Raw genomic sequence first — 17955 nt, 5'->3', positions numbered from 1 at the left:
AAAAGTATATCAAATTTAAATCTGTACAAAAAATCATTATTTTAAGAAAAAATTGAAGATAGTATTCTTAATAACACTGTATAAATAAAAAAATTTTAGATTATAACTTGTTCTTGGTATATTGCTGATCCAAATGACCATATGCAAGCAAATGTGAAATATAATTCATACCATTCTTTAGGGCAATCAATAGGTGTATTTGAAGGTACCAAAATACATTCTAATAAATAGCACAACATTTGTATATGAGACATCTCAGCTATTGGTATAATTTTTTTGAATCTGTTTCGAATATTTTCCAAACAAGATGGAATATATTTATCAAACAAGATAACTAAATTACTTTTTTCTACCGCATTCTCTCTTGTTTCAATCCAACTTGTAACATACCTGAAATTTCATTTAGTTATAATGGTTACTTGACACATAACTTAGTTTAATTTACGGATTCCATCCTAAATCTTGAGGATTTATGTATAATATTCCTGCTCGTGATACAGTTGCTGGAGTTGCCGTTCGTAGATTAGATATTTCGAAAATAAGTCTCATTGAAGTAGTTAAAGCTATACGTTCATTGCTAGCTAGTGTAAGTATCTAAGGTCATAAATATTGAATTTTTTATTTTTTAATATTATATTTAAAAATTAATATGACAAACCTTATTATCATCCATAACTGTATTCAAAGATTCTATCCACATTGGATCGATATCTCCATCTAAGATAATCCATTTTGGACATGTATTTGGGTAATTTGCTTGCTCTCTCATAATTACAGAGAATAAACCTACACACAAAAAGTGTCAATCAACAAATCGTGAAGATCAAGTTTCAATTAGTTTATTTTAAAAAAATACTGCTTATTTTTAAGTTTCAGAAAATTTTTTATAACAGTACAAATAGTTTTGAGATAATTTTTGTAATATCTTATAAGCTTATAATGTATAATACTTATGTTAATGTCATGTATTACCATCTTTCCATTCTCGTGTAGCGGGATTAATAACTCCGAATAATTCGTCATTGGTCACAGCTTTCGGATTTAGATCATTATAAATAGGCTTTCGTTTAATATTTTGGTAGGTTTTAAATAAAGTTTTCCACACTTTTGTTTTACCGGTACCGGCATTACCTACGATAAAAACTGAATGCCGGACTTCTAAAAGCTCCTCTAATTGTACTACCTGTTATCATATCAGGTTAAACTATTAATCTATTTCCCTAATACAAATATTTTAACATATTACTTTTAATATAAAGTTTTCTTCAGGTTGTAACAATAAATCAACAGCTGCTTGTTTTACAGTTTTTTCAAAATCTTGATCCCTTTTACGGGGCACATCCATTGAAGGAAATAAATCGCCAATCAACCCCATAAACACTGGTACATCATCACTTATAATTTTTGGTATATTAAAATCTCTTAAAGCTCTCATCAATACTTCTTCTTCTATTCGTCCTGGATCTCCCCTCTATAATGAATTATTTAATGTGTTGCATTAAAATATTTGAAATTTTAAAAAAAATTAGTATATTCATTAATTTTGAATGTTTTCTATCCTATAATTAAAGGATATTTGTAGATTAATATCTTTTCGTATCCGTTTATTTTATTTTTATATACTGAAGTAAGTTATTTTATGTACATAAAATACATAATAGGATGAAATAATAAAATATATTGGAATAAAATTTATTAGTATTTATAGAAATACAAAAATAATTCTGATTATATCTCTCAAAAATAAAAAGCCTAATTTTAAGATTAGTCGCGTTCTTTTATGAACAAACTATGTACAAAGTGTATTCAGAAAATGGCGGAAATTTTCATTTTTTAAAAAAAATATTTATTTATTCGTCTACATTAATGTTTTCGACTTCGATAAAGTATCCATTAGATATTACGCACTTATGCCAACGATTCTTTCAATCCTTAAAACATCTCTCAAGCTCGATTTTTGGGACAACCCTTTAATGTTCTCTTTATTTTCGGAAATAAAAAAAGTCAGATAGAACCACTTCTGGCGAATATGGATGCTGGGGCATTGTTACAGTATTGTTTTAGGGCAAAAATTCACGAACAAACAATGAAGTATTAACAGGTGCATTATTTTGGTGCAAAAGCTATGAAATGTGTTTGCCACAAATCTAGGGGTTTTTTCAGATTGCTTTACGCAAATGGCGTTGAACTTGTAGATAATACTCTTTATTTATCGTTTGATTTCGTGACAAGAATTTATGATGCACTATGCCATTAAAATTAAGAACACAGTTTATATTTATTTGAAAGATATAGATCTTTCATAACCATTTCTTTCACTTTTTCCACGTTATCATCAGTTGTTGATGTGCTGGGGCGTTCGTTATCTACAACGTCTTCACGACCATCTTGGAAACGCTTATATCACTCGCAAACTCTTGTTTTAGTCATAGCAAACTCACCATAAACCTTTGTTAAAATTTCACACACTTTGTTACGCTTAATTTCATTTTTACAAAAAATTTGACGCAACTTCTTTGATCCATATTTTTTAACAAACGAAAATCATCGAGCTCATAAAAACACGTCTAATCTTAGCGGATGCCACTGACAAAGTAAAAAATGAATCCAGTTGAAAATTTTATCATACTTCAAGAACATGAGTACGGACATTATAAAAAATTTTTTTTTAATAAATGGATTCTCCAAACCTGCGAATTTAAACAATTCCCGTTATTTTATGAACACACCCGTATATTAATTACTATAGTTAACATTCAATTGCAAGTATTATGTAAAATTACTTTTTAAAAATATTCTTTTAAAATTTCAGACAATTTTTTAAATATTTATTAACATCTTTATATTATCAATTGTTCAAATAATATATACTTTTAACATTTTATGTATTTTAATATAATAAATAACTAATATTTTATTGTTTCAAAGTTTTAAAAAATGAAAGAATTTATTAGAAAAATCATGAGTAAGTTTGAGTTGATTAATTATTTGAATCCTTATTTAATATGAGAGTACCTTTAAAGAACCAGCAACTACTAAGACTGATTTAATAGCTCGTAATCCCCAATCGTAATGATCTTGTTTGGATAGTAACTCTTTACACAGAGTATACAATGTAATGAATTTTCGAGCTAAAATTTTTGCTTCCTGAAATCCTTCTGCTACAAGCATTATCTCACAAATCAATTCGAAATCTGGTACTACCATCGCACATGGTCTAAAATAGGATCATATTAATAATAATACAAATTATAGTACTTTTAGCTGCGATACGAAGTTGAGAAGGTATCAATTTTAGTATGATATGTTTTTTTTTTTGTGTCTGTTACCACTATTTCTTAGATATCACCAAACCGATTTCCCTCAAAGATACGTCAAAAGATCATAAATCGTATCTAGTCAAAGAAATTACCCTCAATTATTGAAAAAAATTTCCCACGTTCCCCGTAAATGGGGGAAATCTCCAAAAAAATTACAACTTTAAAAATCGCCAATTTTTGACATTTTTTCAATTTTTTTTATTCAAAACTGCCATAAATTTTTTAAAAAATTATCATGTGTTTGTAAATTTTGTTAAATCTATAGTAAACGTGAATTGAAATGTAAGTATGAAATTATCAAAAAAAAAAATGCAGTATTCCAGGAACATTTACAAAACTTAAGTTGAAAAAGTCCTACTTTTTATACGTATATTTCAAGTTTTGGACGCCTCTGTATAAGGGCAAATTACCCAATTGAATAACAAGTGTGTCGGATGAAAGAGGTATATATAATGTGTTCAGAAACAAAAAATTGTGTTGATTTATACATTTTTCAAAAAGTTAGAGCTATTTAAACTTGACAATTTTAACACAAATATAGTTTTTTTTTTAACTACGACAGCACATTGCACATAGAAGATAAGTCGTCAGAATAATTTTTTTCCTTATAACATATATATATAATAGTATATAATATAAGCTTTAATTTGATATATTCTTAAAAAGCGCAGTATTTCTGGAACATTTTCAAGAGTTAAGTTGAAAAAGTTGACTTTTGTAAAAAAGATTCTATTTTGAACACTCCCCTGTAAGCAGGTTAAGTGTTAGATTTTTGATATCAAATATAAGGAAAATATCTAAGGTTTCAATACAAAAAAGAAATTATTTTGATTTATTCATTTTACTATACCAATTTTCTTAAAAGTATCTTTAGAAATGAGTATTGTTTTGTTAATGATAGATTTCTTCAATGCCTTATATCTTTTTCTTTATTTTTAATATAGTCGGTAACGCGACAGTGTTAGACGCGCACTGCCTCAGGTTCGAAACTCGGTCACGGACGGCTTCATTTGCCAAATGAGAGATCAGTTCGGTAATTGGAGTCACGGGAGATAATCATTTCCGCCAAACTAATTTTCTACCTGTCTATCTACTAAAAAATTTGAGAACCATTTAGTTTTATCTATGGGTCACCACGACGATCCAGTATCGGTTTTAGCATATGGTCAGGTTAGGTAGCTGCCAGTACCAAATTGTTTGGCTTTTATTGAATATTACGTTTAGGCCTGTATTTAAGATTTTTGCGTGAGGCATTAATATTAATGAGCAAAATAAAGTAATTTTTGTCCCATCACTATCAAATAATATTCGCCCCAAGAATTTTTGACCCCCTTAACCACCTCTAAATATGGTCACGTCGTTTTGAATAATTATTTATTTTATCACATAGGCATAACTTTATAAAGAAATTATGACGTTTTACGTAAGGTAAATAAATTCTAATAGATAATTATCTTAAATATGCATAAATATATTTGTAATAAATAATAAAAATATAGTTTCTAAGAAAATAAAAAGTCATCAAAACATTGAAAAAAATTCAAACATTAACAATAAGCTTAAAATATCTAATACCAATAATAATATAATAAAAAATAGATCTATGATCTATAATTTTTTCGATAGTTGTTGAAAACTAATTTCACAAATTCAAATCGGCTAATTTCATTGTTATTAAATTTATCACTTGTCTCTTTTGTTTTTCTGAAATGGATTTCAATTTTATTCCGTACGCTTTTTGAGACTGCATTATCAAAATTATATATTTTAATGTAATTATAAGACTAAATATTTTTTATTAAAATTTAAAAAATATTAAAAAATCGTTCATTAATATATGAATGAAATGATTCACAATTATCAATGCACTGCTATCTAATAACAATAAAAAAATAGTAAAAAGTTCGATTAAATGAATAGTAGATAATTATTATCGGGTTATTTTGGCATATATTTTAACCAGTGGTTCTCAAGCTTCTATTTATAGACAGGTATAAACTATCGGTTTGGTGGAAACGAAAAACCTACCTTAATCAGATTTGGCGGAAACGATGAACGCCCAACATAAGGTATATCTCCCGTTAATTCATAAAAACATTATGGAGGTTATCGCACATTATATAAAAACGGCAATAATGTTTAAAACTTTTTTATAATCAGACCCATACGAGTTTTTTTAACTCTGAATCGTCAATACTGGGAAGAACCATATCCACATAACTTTTAATTGGATAAATTGTTTTGTTATAAACTATACAAAATTACATCAACTTTATTGATTTTTTAATAAAATTAAATAGATTATTTATTAGATTATTAAATAAAAAAAAAAATCAAGCACAGGAGGGTCGCGGCACAGTGGTGACGTGCTATAGTTGGGTCCAGTATAGATGATATCTGACAGTAAGTAAAATCATCATCATAAAAATCGCTTCAATGCAAATTTTTAGATAGTGTTTAATTTTAAGAAATTGTTTGATTATTCTAAAAGCAAAATTAACTCCTATTTCTATCATTAATCTTAATTAATCGTTGATTTATAAGTATAATTTATGAATAAATATCTATTATAGCAATTTAACGTAGTATGAAATTGATATTGATAATTTAGTATTGTAATTTTTTTGGAGAATTTATAAAAAATTATAAAGTAATTATTACTTTTATATCAAACATGTATACAAATTGAAGGGCTTGACACAGAACTTTTTAGATAATAATTTGTTTTAATTATAAATAAATGGCCTGCAAAAAATTTCATCAGAGTAAAAATTATATTTTTTATACGCCTATATATTAATAAACTAATGTTTTACCTGTATGTTTGTTTGTAACTCTCCACTAGCCACGTGTTTTTATTTTCGCATATCCCGTCGTCTAAAGTGTTCCGGAAACACTGACACTTTTATATATATCTTAAATTAAAGCTTATGTAATATACTTTATTATAGAAAAAAAAATTTCGGACTTTATATAATTTTCATGGTGAAAACGGACATTAAAGTTAATAAAAAATACGATTTTTGTAAAAAATTACAATATTAAATTATTAAATATCAAATTCATACTATTTTTAATTGCTATACTAAATATTTATTTATATATTACACTTATAAATCATAAAAATTATAATCAGGATATAACTAAAGAAATCGAAGATTTTGTTACTTCTGGAATAATCCATCATTTTTTAAAATTAAACACTATCTACAGATATGCATCAAAGCGTTTTTTATGATGGTGATTTTAATTACTGTCAGATATTATTTATACTGGACCCAACTATGCTACGTCCCCACTGTGCTAGATTTTTATATTTTCAGTCATCACCTAAATAACGCTTTTAAATTTTCTGGTAATTCAGTTCGACCAGCGTATCCTGGGTTCATTGTAATAAAAATTCCAACTGATGGAATTAAACTAATGACTTCTCCCATGAAATTGAATGTTGAAGACTTTTCTTTTATAGCATCCTTAATATAAATATTAAAATAAGATAATTAGTTTATACATTTATCATTTAAAAAAAAAAAAAAATTACTTGTATGGACTTCACTTGAACGGCTACTACAGACAATACTTCTACAGATATTCTATTAAATTCATCAAAACAACCCCATGCTCCTGTTTGTGCTAACCCTTTATAAATATTTCCACAGGACTAAAAAATAATAATTTTACTTGTAACATTATTTTGAAGATAAAAAAAATATTACCTTATAGTCCATTTGCTCTGAACAGTTAAATACATACACCATGACACCTAATGCACGTCCCAAATCTTTAGTTGTTTCTGTTTTTCCAGTTCCAGCAGGTCCTGCGGGCCCACCGCCCATCACCAGATGTAGAGACTAAAATATATTACATTAATTGTAGGATGGGATTAAAGAAAATATATAAATTAAAATTTAAGATTAACCTGTGTCAGTGTTATGTAACATCTATCTGTTAAAGGAGTAATGACTAAACGTGGCGTATTTCCTAAATATTCGTGACTATAACGAAATTGGGCATCGCAAATATTAGCAAAACAATCCTTCTCTTTTTCGTCCCATCTGTGATGATTAATTGACATTTAAAAAATGTTTAATTATTAAATAAAAATATTTTTCTATACTAAGAAGAAAAATCAAATTTTAAATTTAACCTATGTCGAAGTTGAGATTGCCATTGAAAAGCTAGTACATTATCAATTTTAGATTGAATCAACCTTGCAACGACGTCTCTAGAATGAACGTCAATTGTACAAATTGTCATAACTTTTTGTCTATCTTGTTTAGATAATTCACCCAATAATAAAGATATTAATGTATTTAACTGAGAAATCTGCAAAAAAAATTCATTTTTAAGATAACAATTTAATCAATTGTCACTTATTCAATATCAATATGCAAAAGTCTTAACTTGTTATACATAATTTAGTTGTTATTCAATAATTTTATTTGCCATTTACAGTTTAAGAACTAAACTCTTAGCCGGCGTTTGTTATCAATAAAATATATTGCTATTCTTACTTTTTTTAACTTGTTAATATATATTATTTATTTTTTAATTAAGCAATTAAAAAATATTATGATATTGGATTTTTTATAGCTTACAATTGTTGTAAATGTATAAAATGGTTTTTTTTTAATTTTTACTTAATTATTTTCATGGATTCAATACTTTATGTCAGAGCATTTAATTTAAGTTTTTCTTGGGTAAGGTTTTGAATTTTTGTGAATTTATTATTTTTTCAATAACGGATTTGGACTTTTTGATATTGGATTTTGTCGTTTATTTAGGTATTAAAATCATTCATTTAATAATAGAACAAAAATCTTTAATTTTTAGTTTTAAAGACTAAAATTAACCGTTTTTACTTTTCATTTCATTTCAATGAAATTTACAAAAAAATAACATATTTTTGAAACTTTCTTATTAAATAACAAAATAATAAAGAAATATAATTGCTTATTTCTTTTGTAAGTTCATAAATAAAAATTTTAGAACAACCTGTTTTCTTTGGTAATCTTTTAATGCATTTTCATATCCTTCTTCTAGCCTAGAAAATGCAATGTTAACTTCAGTTGTCCACCAAATTTGAGTACCACACAAGGATACTTGAGCGGGATAATCAAAAAGCCATTGCTCTCTCGGTTTTTCTTCATAAGATATTGTACTTTCGAAAAAGTTCTGTCTTATTGTATGACGCATTAATATTTGTACTCTGTTGAGCCATTTTTCGACCTAAAATAAAATTATAAGTTCAATTTGAATTCCAATATATACACTACCTATTTTTATTGAAAATTCATTGCAAAACTTCTTTTAATTTATAATATGTTTCAATAAAAATTCAAATGCACAGAAATGTTGTGTTTGTTAAAAAAATTACGAATTAAAAAAAATATTTTACATTATATCATAGTATTTCCTTTGAATATATAACAAAAAAATTAGAAATAATATTTTTTGCAAAAAGGTGACATATTCATCCATTAAACATAATTCAAACATTTTTTCTAGATTTTATGAAATATTTTAAATTAATAGATTTAATTTTAGTATAAAAATGCAAAAACTTATACAATATTGTAAAAAAGTTATTCAGGTTTTTTTCTGAAAAAAGAACTTATCCTCTTTCTATATTTAGAAAACATGTTTGTCTAAAAATAATTTATATATGATTTAAATAAACAATTATTGATTATTATAATAATTTTTAAAAACATCGAATGTTTAACTATACCAATATGTACCAAATTTATTTTTCTTTTATAATATATAATTTTATATATTAAATAATAAAATATAAAATAAAGGCCCCGGAATTCATTTCTTTTAAATTATTTATTAATTCCTTTAGTTTATAATAACTCAATTCGAACTCACTCTAATAATAAAATTTAGACAATCACGGATCGAGTTCCGTTTAAACATTGTAAGGCACATTGCTATTCATTTAAGTAACATAAGTAGTATGATCATGTAAACGCATACAAGTTTAAATTCAAGCTATTATATCCAAATTCATAATAATAATTATACCATATAGAAATGACGTAAGAGAAATCATATTTTTACTGTTTTTAACATTTTGTTTACATCGTTAAATCACTTCCAAAAAAAATTTGTTACGTGTTTAAACGTATATTAAATATCAAAAATTTCAAATGTTTTTGTGAGACTTTTGAAATGTTAACTTATATTTTAAACAGTTTTTTTTAACAACCCTCATCTAAATATCATTCTTACGACTAATTTTCACTTGTAGTGTAAGTAAATGATGAAATTATTAATACAGTTTTTATCAACTAAACAAAATATTAAATTATTAATTTATAAAAATACTATATAATAAACTACTAGTGAAAGTGGTTAACTGTTTAAATAGTTAACACCTTTCACTTGTTTCTTTTCATGTGCATCGAATATATTGATATTTTTACTTAATTAACTTTTTAAAAATAGTTTTGGCATTTACATTACATGTTGTAATTAAAGATCGTATCAAATATATTCTGGTTGTATGAAATCAGGTAATATTGAGTATAATATAGAAAAATGACAACTAAATAATTTTATACTTGTCCTCTTAAATCATGGGTTCTTATAATCTTTTTTTTATTAAATTTATTAATAAATTTCGTAAACTTTTTATTGAACACTAGTGCATACTAAGTACGTTATTTGTATTCGTATCAAATGTTTAATTACGAGTATACCCATGTGCTACCCTCATAGCCTTGATGGCTAATTTCAAGGCCATCTGGTCATTCATTACGGACTAATTAATTTTTATTGTTTGACATTTTAAATGTTTAAAAATGTTTTTCTGTAGTATTATATCACCAAAATAATAATAATTTATGAATATTAAAAAACATAGTATTTTTATATAGTAATTGTTACAAAAGAAGATTATTATTTTCATGTGTAAGTTAAAGCGTCCATATGAAAAAATTACAAACATGTTTTTTGATATTTTAATAATATGACTACAATTATTTGATTATAAACTGTAAAATTTCATCTTAAACTGTAATTCTTTAGTAATGTTTCTAGTATCATACATTATTAATATTTTAAATTACACTCATACACACTTTTTATTACGTCACACAATTTAAAAATAACAAAATTATTTATTTTTTACTCAATATGGGTTTAGGCTAATTTTTAAATAATATTTAGCTAATATAATTGAATGACGTTTATAAAAATTATGAAACATCATTTAAATCCCAAAGGAAATGTGTCACGAAAAAAATCATTATTCACTTTAATGAAAGTTTTACCTGTTTGGTAAGAAATTAATTTTTAAATTTCTCACTAAAATTACATGACTATGTACGAATATAACACGAAATTACATAAAAGTTATTCTGCTACTAGATATACTCAACATATATAAAATTTTACTCACTGGGCCATTACAGTCACAATCTTCATTAAACTTGACGTATTCACCATCCTTAGCTAGCATACCCATAGCTACTTTCTTTTCTGTATTTATAGAGTCGACAAAATTTAACGACGCAATAGAATCAAACAATTTTATTAAGTGCCTATAATCATTTATATACATTTTCAAATATATTAAAGATTATTAAAAAAAAGAGTTAATACTATTTAAAAAATATTAAATCATTTTAATATAAATAATTTAATATTTATAAATTTTAAGTAATTTAGTCATATTATGTTACAAATGTAACAAATTATCGATAATATTTAATGGATATTTATAATTTATTAATATAAAGTCCACCATAATAAATATAATGAGTATTGAATCTAAATGTGCCTCAACTAACATACTGTACATTATTTTTTTATAATTAATATCACAATTCAACTATATGAAGCTTAAAATTCAATGTTCATTCATTGACACACTACCAAAACTAAACGAGTCAAATGATAACCATTTTATTCAATAGCGAGTAGTTACACAATTATTATTTATTTATTTTTTATTAAGTACATTTATTTTCCTTATCACGTCAATAAAATATTATAAATATTTATTTTGACATAATTAAACACAGGTCCAACTGTTATATCTCAAAAAAATTCAAGGAAATCGTAGTATAATTTCAATAGGTTGAATGGCCTCTCATTTTATTTCATCTCGAACAATTAATTTTCTAATACTATAGTTTAATACCTTACTACTAATTCTGGATTATTTCCATTTGAAAGTATGTCCAAAAGATCCGCAGAAGACACAAAGTAAAATCTAGGGAATGCAAGACGTTTTGTTTCCAAGTATTCTGCAAGAGCTTTTTCGCATAATGTTAAATTATTATGCAAATCGTCTAAATGTTTGAGCAATCCCGATTTATTTGTCGCTTCAAGAACTTTTGGTGTTTTTGACATGCTAGTCATTAATTCCTAAAAAATTGAAATAAATAAATCTCTTAGGAAAAAAACCAAGTATTTTTAATCAACTTTAAATTCGGAGTCAATGCGAAAAAATCTTTCAGAGTCTTCAGGTAACTGTTTACGAATGTCATCAGAACTCATAAATATTGACTCTAAATGCATCCATGTTCTTTGTACTTCAAACCAAGAGTTGATAACTTGGTCTGCTATACTGAGTTTTTGTTGCCAGCTAGAAACTTCTTCCAAAAAAAATGCTACAAATTTCGACGTCATCAAATTTTGCAATTGAACCTTTAAATTATTACAAAAATTATACTATAGAATACTGAAATATTTATATTATAGATGATTGAAAATTTTAGTTATCAAAATTGTTTAATTATTTTGATTTGGCATATGCCATAAATTTTTTCTTCAAAAATTAAATATTTATGTCAAATAAATGAAAATCTTTTCAGTCAAATTTTTCTAATTATAAAGTTACAAATAATATTATGGCTTGATATAAACAACGCATATAATATAATTGAAATTACATTAAACAATGGTGCACCCGGCATTTTTCAACGTAAAAGAAGAAGGAAGCTCACACAAAAAAAAATAATTTAATAACCTATTTTTGTAATGATTATTCACCTAAAAAATGTTTGTCTTTTTAGCTCCTCCTATGGATATGCTACTGTCATTAGACTATATTTACAAATATGCAATTTAAACATTTTTTATTCGATAATTAATTTTTACGTATTATTTTTCATGCTAATTTTTTGTTTGATATTTTTGCGACTAGATTTTTAATTTTAACGACAAAAAGTATAAATTTATACGCAAAAAAATTTAAGTATATTTTGAAACTCAAGAAGAGCTGTTATTTACATATATTTACACTTGTTTACACATATCTTTTATGAATACAACCGAAAAATTTATTCAAATTTATTTATTATAATAGTATATTTTATAAATAAAATATCGTATTTTTTTGATAAAAAAAAATTCGTCCGTGAACAAAATATAGTTAAGTTTTACATTAGATAGTGTATTATGCGATAACGATATTTCTATAGAGTTATAAATTAGCTCAAGGACTTTAGTTCGATAACCGTTGCACTTATTGTAAACGACGTAATTTCATTACATGTGTTATGTAGGCCCTTGAAGTTGTTAGGTTTACAGATTTTTATAAGAAACAAAAGTGAAATTTCATATGCTAGAAATCAGTGACATCCGATTTTAAATGATACACGATTAAATTTATCGTTTAATTTTATCATTTACTGAATTATGTACGTGATATTTTGTTCAATATAATAGTAACTGCTTCAATTATGTTTACTCTTTATTTCTTTATCAAAACTATGCACAATACAATTTTTTGATATAAATTTTAATATGTTTTCCATATTTCAAACTTCATAATACACAAGAAGAAAAACGTACTTGATTTTCTTCCAATGTTTCAATTAATTTTTCACTTGCTCTCAGCAAACTATATCCTGTGCGGCCATGAGTTTCTTGGTTAAATTCCATAGAAGCCCAGGTAGTATGTAACTCGCGTAACATTTTTTCCATTGACATTTCTTTTACAGCTTTATCGACAATTGTTTTAACATCATCTTCACACTCGTGCAAATTTAGCGACAATAATTCCGCTAAAGTTGTCTTGTCGTCCATAACAAATTTAATCTAAAAAACTCAATCATCTTTATTAACATAATTAATCCAGTAATGAATTGTAGAAACTTTAATAGCTATAGTTTAATGAAAGTGTATGTATAAAAACACAATAATATACTTAATGAGTAACACATAATATTTACTCAAATACAGAGGGGTGGCTTTATTTTTTTGTCTAATGTGTCCAATTTTTCTTTAAGGTGGATTTTGAGCAAAAAAAAAATTAATTTACGTTGATGTATTATATTATAATAAGTACTATACGTCCTAGGAGGGGGATTGGGACCATGCCCTCCCTTAAAAAGCCGCGCCTGGTACAGTGTGTCTATGTGCATTCATATGTATTTTTAAGACTATGACAAAACTAATTCAAGTTACAAAATTTACTCAAAGAAATTTTAATATGTACAAATATACTAATAATTTAATAAATGTAATATAAAGCACCATTTTAAAAATTTTACTCACATCAAATGATTTGGCCAAATCAGCTAAACTCTGTAAACATTTGAATGGCAAAATATGAAGGATCATATTATTTATAATAATACTAACAAAGCGTGTTATAATTTGAAAATTTTATAAAAGCATACCTTTGTAGAACTCATAAGTTGTTCCCAATGACGTTCGCGAATTGCTGGATTTTGAAGCTCACCCACAGCTCTCAAAGAAGTGACCATATTTTTAACAGTTGCCTCTAAACAAATGTATGCATTCCAAGACCGCATTTCTTTATCTAATGCTAATAAAAAAATACTCATTAAAGTATTTATTAACATAATAAATGAGAACTTATTAATGATGAAATAATAGCGGACCTCGTATTTCTTTAGCGAATTTTTTGCACTCGATATCCATGTTTTCAACGTCGACCTTACGCCAAGGAGTTGTTTTCCAATGGTTAATGCATGAATGTATTAAATGCACATAATCCCAAAGTTGCTGAAAACATATTTATTTTTAATAATAAATTTTATTGATATAGAAAAGATGGGTTAATTTGTACAACTTGGAAGAAATTTAACAAACCTAAAAAAACTAATACAAAATATACAATCCTTACAACTAATTTTTTAATTTGAATTTGAGTTTTTGTCAATGTAAAATAAATTCTGCTACAACTGTTACTAAGATAATTTTAAAAACCAAAAGCGTTATTTGGGGGAGACAGGTCGACTTTAAAGGATCCATAAATAGGGGAAGTAAAATATATTGTTTATTTATTTTTAGATTTATTATTAATAGTTAATATTTATTATAAAGCTATTTATGTTCTAGTAAGAGAGTTTTCTGTAATGAGAATGTTAATTTGTAACTAGTAGTGTAGTAGGCAAATATATAACATTTTTTTCAAAGGAGAGTTGGATGGAGATTTTTTAAATTCAAATAAAAGTTTATAATACATTTTTTTTTTATGACTTTTTTGTTGCTCATAATACATCTAAAAGTGCCATAAACTGTAAAAGATTAGGTTGTTTAAGGGGAGACCGCACTACTTTAATCAAGTGTTTAAGAAATTGTCTCTATGGCTTAAATTACAGTCAATCATTTTTGTTTGTGATGGGAATAGTTTTTAAAACTATTCGATAGTTTATGCTAAAAATAAACTATTTGGTTGTATAAAAACAATTCGATTAGTTATTCGATAGTTCTAAAAAACTATATTTTAAAATATTCGAAAATACCCATCACTAATTTTTGCTCCTCCTAGTCAATTTTTTAGCGCACGTCCCTGATTTCCTATAAGGAAATGTTGATAACTTTGAGAACTGCAATTTAAAATTAATTAATGAAGTTCAATTATTTTTTTCATAATAATAGACGTGGATGTATATATTGGTTTAGTCAGATTTGTTGATTTTTCGAGAATTCTATCACTCAGCACGGACATATCTCATACTATGTCCCTTATAGTTTTGTAATCTAAAATAACGTGACATAATAAAATAATTATTTACTTTTAAGAGTTTTAGTTCTTTTCTACATTGTTTGAGTAATTTAAATTCGGGAACATTAACTTCAAAAAGTGACGCAGACTTTTGAATATGAGTCATGATCTCTTCGTACATTGCTATTTTTCCGTTAATTTCATCCATCAATATACAGGGATACAAACAATCATATCTGAAAAATTATTACATACAAAATCAAAGGTATAATTTTATAAATGAAAGTAATATTACTTAAAGATTTTGGATTTTTTGAAGTTTTCTCTAAAGTAAGCTATGCGACTATCAAAATAAGAAATTCTATGCCGTATATTATTTACTTCAATCGCTTGTAGTGGAGCTACTTGTTGCTTAATGTTAACAGCTAGTTTACATGTATTATTCCAAAGCTCAGGAAGTTCCTAAAAAATAACAAATTTATTTGTAAATTAAAGTTCTTAGAGTATGTTTTATTTTTTAAACCTGTAAGAGAACATTAACTTCTTCCGAGAGTTCCATATCATAATATTTTAGTAATTGAATAGTTTCAGTCAATGGTTGAAACATTTCTTCTGTATTAGCTTGCCTTTCTTTAACCTTATAGAGATAACCCATGATACTGACTAATGCCTCATAATTACCTTCTACTACAGGTTGCATAAGACCTTCATCTGCATCTTGTATAAATTTTGCCAAATCGAATAAACTAGACATTTTTATATAATAAAGAAAAATATTAATATTTATCTCTAATAAATCGTGTAATAATAAAAAGAGTTCAACTTAAGATATTATCCAAAGAATACATAATAGAGTGATATTTACTAAAATGTTTGATATAATATAACATTTAACATTGACTATTGTAAGATTATATGTCAGGTATAAGAATCGTAAACTAATCGAATCGAATAACTAATACCACTTTCGAGAAAAAAAGACAGTTGAAAAACATTTGAAATCCAAAATAAAATTTAAAATATATAGTTTTCAAAGCCTATTTAAGTCAAAATCTATACCAAAATATCAAATTATAAAAATCCACAACAGCATAAGTTACATTTCTAGGCTAAAGTAAATGTGTATAATTTTTTTTTTGCATTACCTATTTGTAACATTATCCATCAAGTGTTGTTTGAACATTAAACTCCATTTACACACAGTATTTAATAATTCTTGTTTAAAAGGGCGCATATCAACTTGAAACCACGAATCAAACACTTGAATTGACTCTAATTGTTCAATCTCAGAATATACATTTTCAAAATTGTCAATCTAATATCACATTATTATTATACAAAATCTACAACTAATAATAAATAATACTCAAAAGAAAATACTTGTTCTTTAAATTGTTTCATTGTTGGGTTAACAATAGGAGGGGCATAAGTATCATCAATCATCATATTTTCATATTCTTCCATTGAAAGTGGATGTCCATATTTTAAAAAATGTTGCATATACAATTCTCGATCATCCAACCATAAATATGAATAGTTTTCAAAATTAAGACAGTAATTATTAGCCTACATCAACACGTTTTTATCAAAAAACACTGATTAATAAAATTCAACTATAATTCTACAGTTTATAACTATCAAACCTTTTCGATAACTCGAGATACTGCATTTATTATATCTTCTTTCATTTCATGAATATCTTGATTTAATGTCATTTCATCCTAGAAAGTTATTTTTAATAATTTTAAATTTTAAATGGATTTTTTTATTTCCTATTTTAGAACACTAATATTACTTTTTTGTCGGTACTCTTAAATTTTAATCTTACAAAGGCTTTCTTTTCAACCTCAATTTTTTTAAATTTAAAACTTACAAAATAATTTATTGAATTGCTTAAATTTAATATACGAGGCATATGCTGAGTTAGTCCAACTATTTCATTAATTATTTCTTGTATCATACTCTTAAAATTTCCAACTTCTGATGGATCTAAAGAAGGTATAAACATTAAATCTGGATCTTGTAGCTCTAAGGTTGCCTCGAATAAAGGAAATGTTGTAATTTCGGGAATCATGTTTTCAACAATATAACATAAGCTAAATAAACAATATGAAAATAATAAAAATGTTGTACAGTCATTTTAATAAAAAAAAAATGTATTAGTTTGTACTTTACCTACAACCCACAGCTTTTAGCATCCCATCTGCAACTAATGAGTCAACGAAAGCTACATAACATTGCCATTCACTGTAATTAGTTTTATCTTGCATATAAAATAATGTACAGTTTTCATGTAGTAATTTGTGTATTTCAATAGCAGCTTTTTCAATTTCTCTACGCCTAATAGAATTTTAAATAAATATATTTGGAAAAATAAATCATTATTTTTCATTCTACATTAATAAATTCAAAATGTTACATTTTTAATTATTTAGAAATATATTTTAAAAAAATATTACCAATTTTTTTTTTATCTAAATAAAAAAAAGGTGTAAGCATTAGAAATTAAAATTTATTTAAAACTGGAATTGACAACGTTATTATTTCAAAAATTACATTTTGCTTAGTATAACAACCAGTTTTGATTATTGTGGTATAATATTTAGATATAGCCATTTTTAAAACACATTTAAAAAATATCATAAATTTTAATTAATTTTTTATTCATCTAGGGTTTTGGAACGATATTTTTATTTTGTG

General features: G+C 25.5%; 1 protein-coding gene and 1 long non-coding RNA gene across 5 annotated transcripts in view; one reads left to right on the top strand and one right to left on the bottom strand.

Moving 5' to 3' along the window:
- The window catches only part of LOC126897754 (dynein beta chain, ciliary), a 56048-nt gene that overhangs the window by 24838 nt on the left and 13255 nt on the right, over positions 1-17955 (bottom strand). For all 4 annotated transcript variants that reach the window (XR_007702182.1, XM_050671603.1, XM_050671601.1 and 1 more), the window contains 27 exons: positions 17431-17595; positions 17129-17351; positions 16899-16976; positions 16636-16821; positions 16401-16570; positions 15779-16001; positions 15551-15717; positions 15326-15491; positions 14186-14309; positions 13961-14109; positions 13836-13865; positions 13131-13376; positions 11757-11981; positions 11473-11699; positions 10729-10870; positions 8316-8549; positions 7468-7646; positions 7240-7375; positions 7037-7171; positions 6862-6981; positions 6651-6793; positions 3016-3217; positions 1247-1471; positions 973-1183; positions 659-786; positions 446-594; positions 108-390 (listed from right to left, as the gene is read on the bottom strand). Coding sequence is in view for 3 of the 4 variants with exons in the window: in XM_050671603.1 (XP_050527560.1) it covers positions 108-390; positions 446-594; positions 659-786; positions 973-1183; positions 1247-1471; positions 3016-3217; positions 6651-6793; positions 6862-6981; positions 7037-7171; positions 7240-7375; positions 7468-7646; positions 8316-8549; positions 10729-10870; positions 11473-11699; positions 11757-11981; positions 13131-13376; positions 13836-13865; positions 13961-14109; positions 14186-14309; positions 15326-15491; positions 15551-15717; positions 15779-16001; positions 16401-16570; positions 16636-16821; positions 16899-16976; positions 17129-17351; positions 17431-17595 (4666 nt within the window). In the remaining variant the exon portion in view is untranslated. The remainder of the gene's footprint in view (positions 1-107; positions 391-445; positions 595-658; positions 787-972; positions 1184-1246; positions 1472-3015; positions 3218-6650; positions 6794-6861; positions 6982-7036; positions 7172-7239; positions 7376-7467; positions 7647-8315; positions 8550-10728; positions 10871-11472; positions 11700-11756; positions 11982-13130; positions 13377-13835; positions 13866-13960; positions 14110-14185; positions 14310-15325; positions 15492-15550; positions 15718-15778; positions 16002-16400; positions 16571-16635; positions 16822-16898; positions 16977-17128; positions 17352-17430; positions 17596-17955) is intronic.
- LOC126897778 (uncharacterized) lies at positions 9494-11452 on the top strand. The gene is made up of 3 exons (XR_007702193.1): positions 9494-9577; positions 9774-9841; positions 11354-11452. It is a non-coding gene; the product is annotated as an uncharacterized LOC126897778 (long non-coding RNA).

Source organism: Daktulosphaira vitifoliae, unplaced genomic scaffold (genome assembly GCF_025091365.1).
Source record: "Daktulosphaira vitifoliae isolate Bord-2020 unplaced genomic scaffold, ASM2509136v1 Scaffold_2, whole genome shotgun sequence".
Lineage (NCBI taxonomy): Eukaryota > Metazoa > Arthropoda > Insecta > Hemiptera > Phylloxeridae > Daktulosphaira > Daktulosphaira vitifoliae.
Note: the sequence above shows the minus strand (reverse complement) of the source record. Positions and strands in the feature narration are given on the sequence as shown.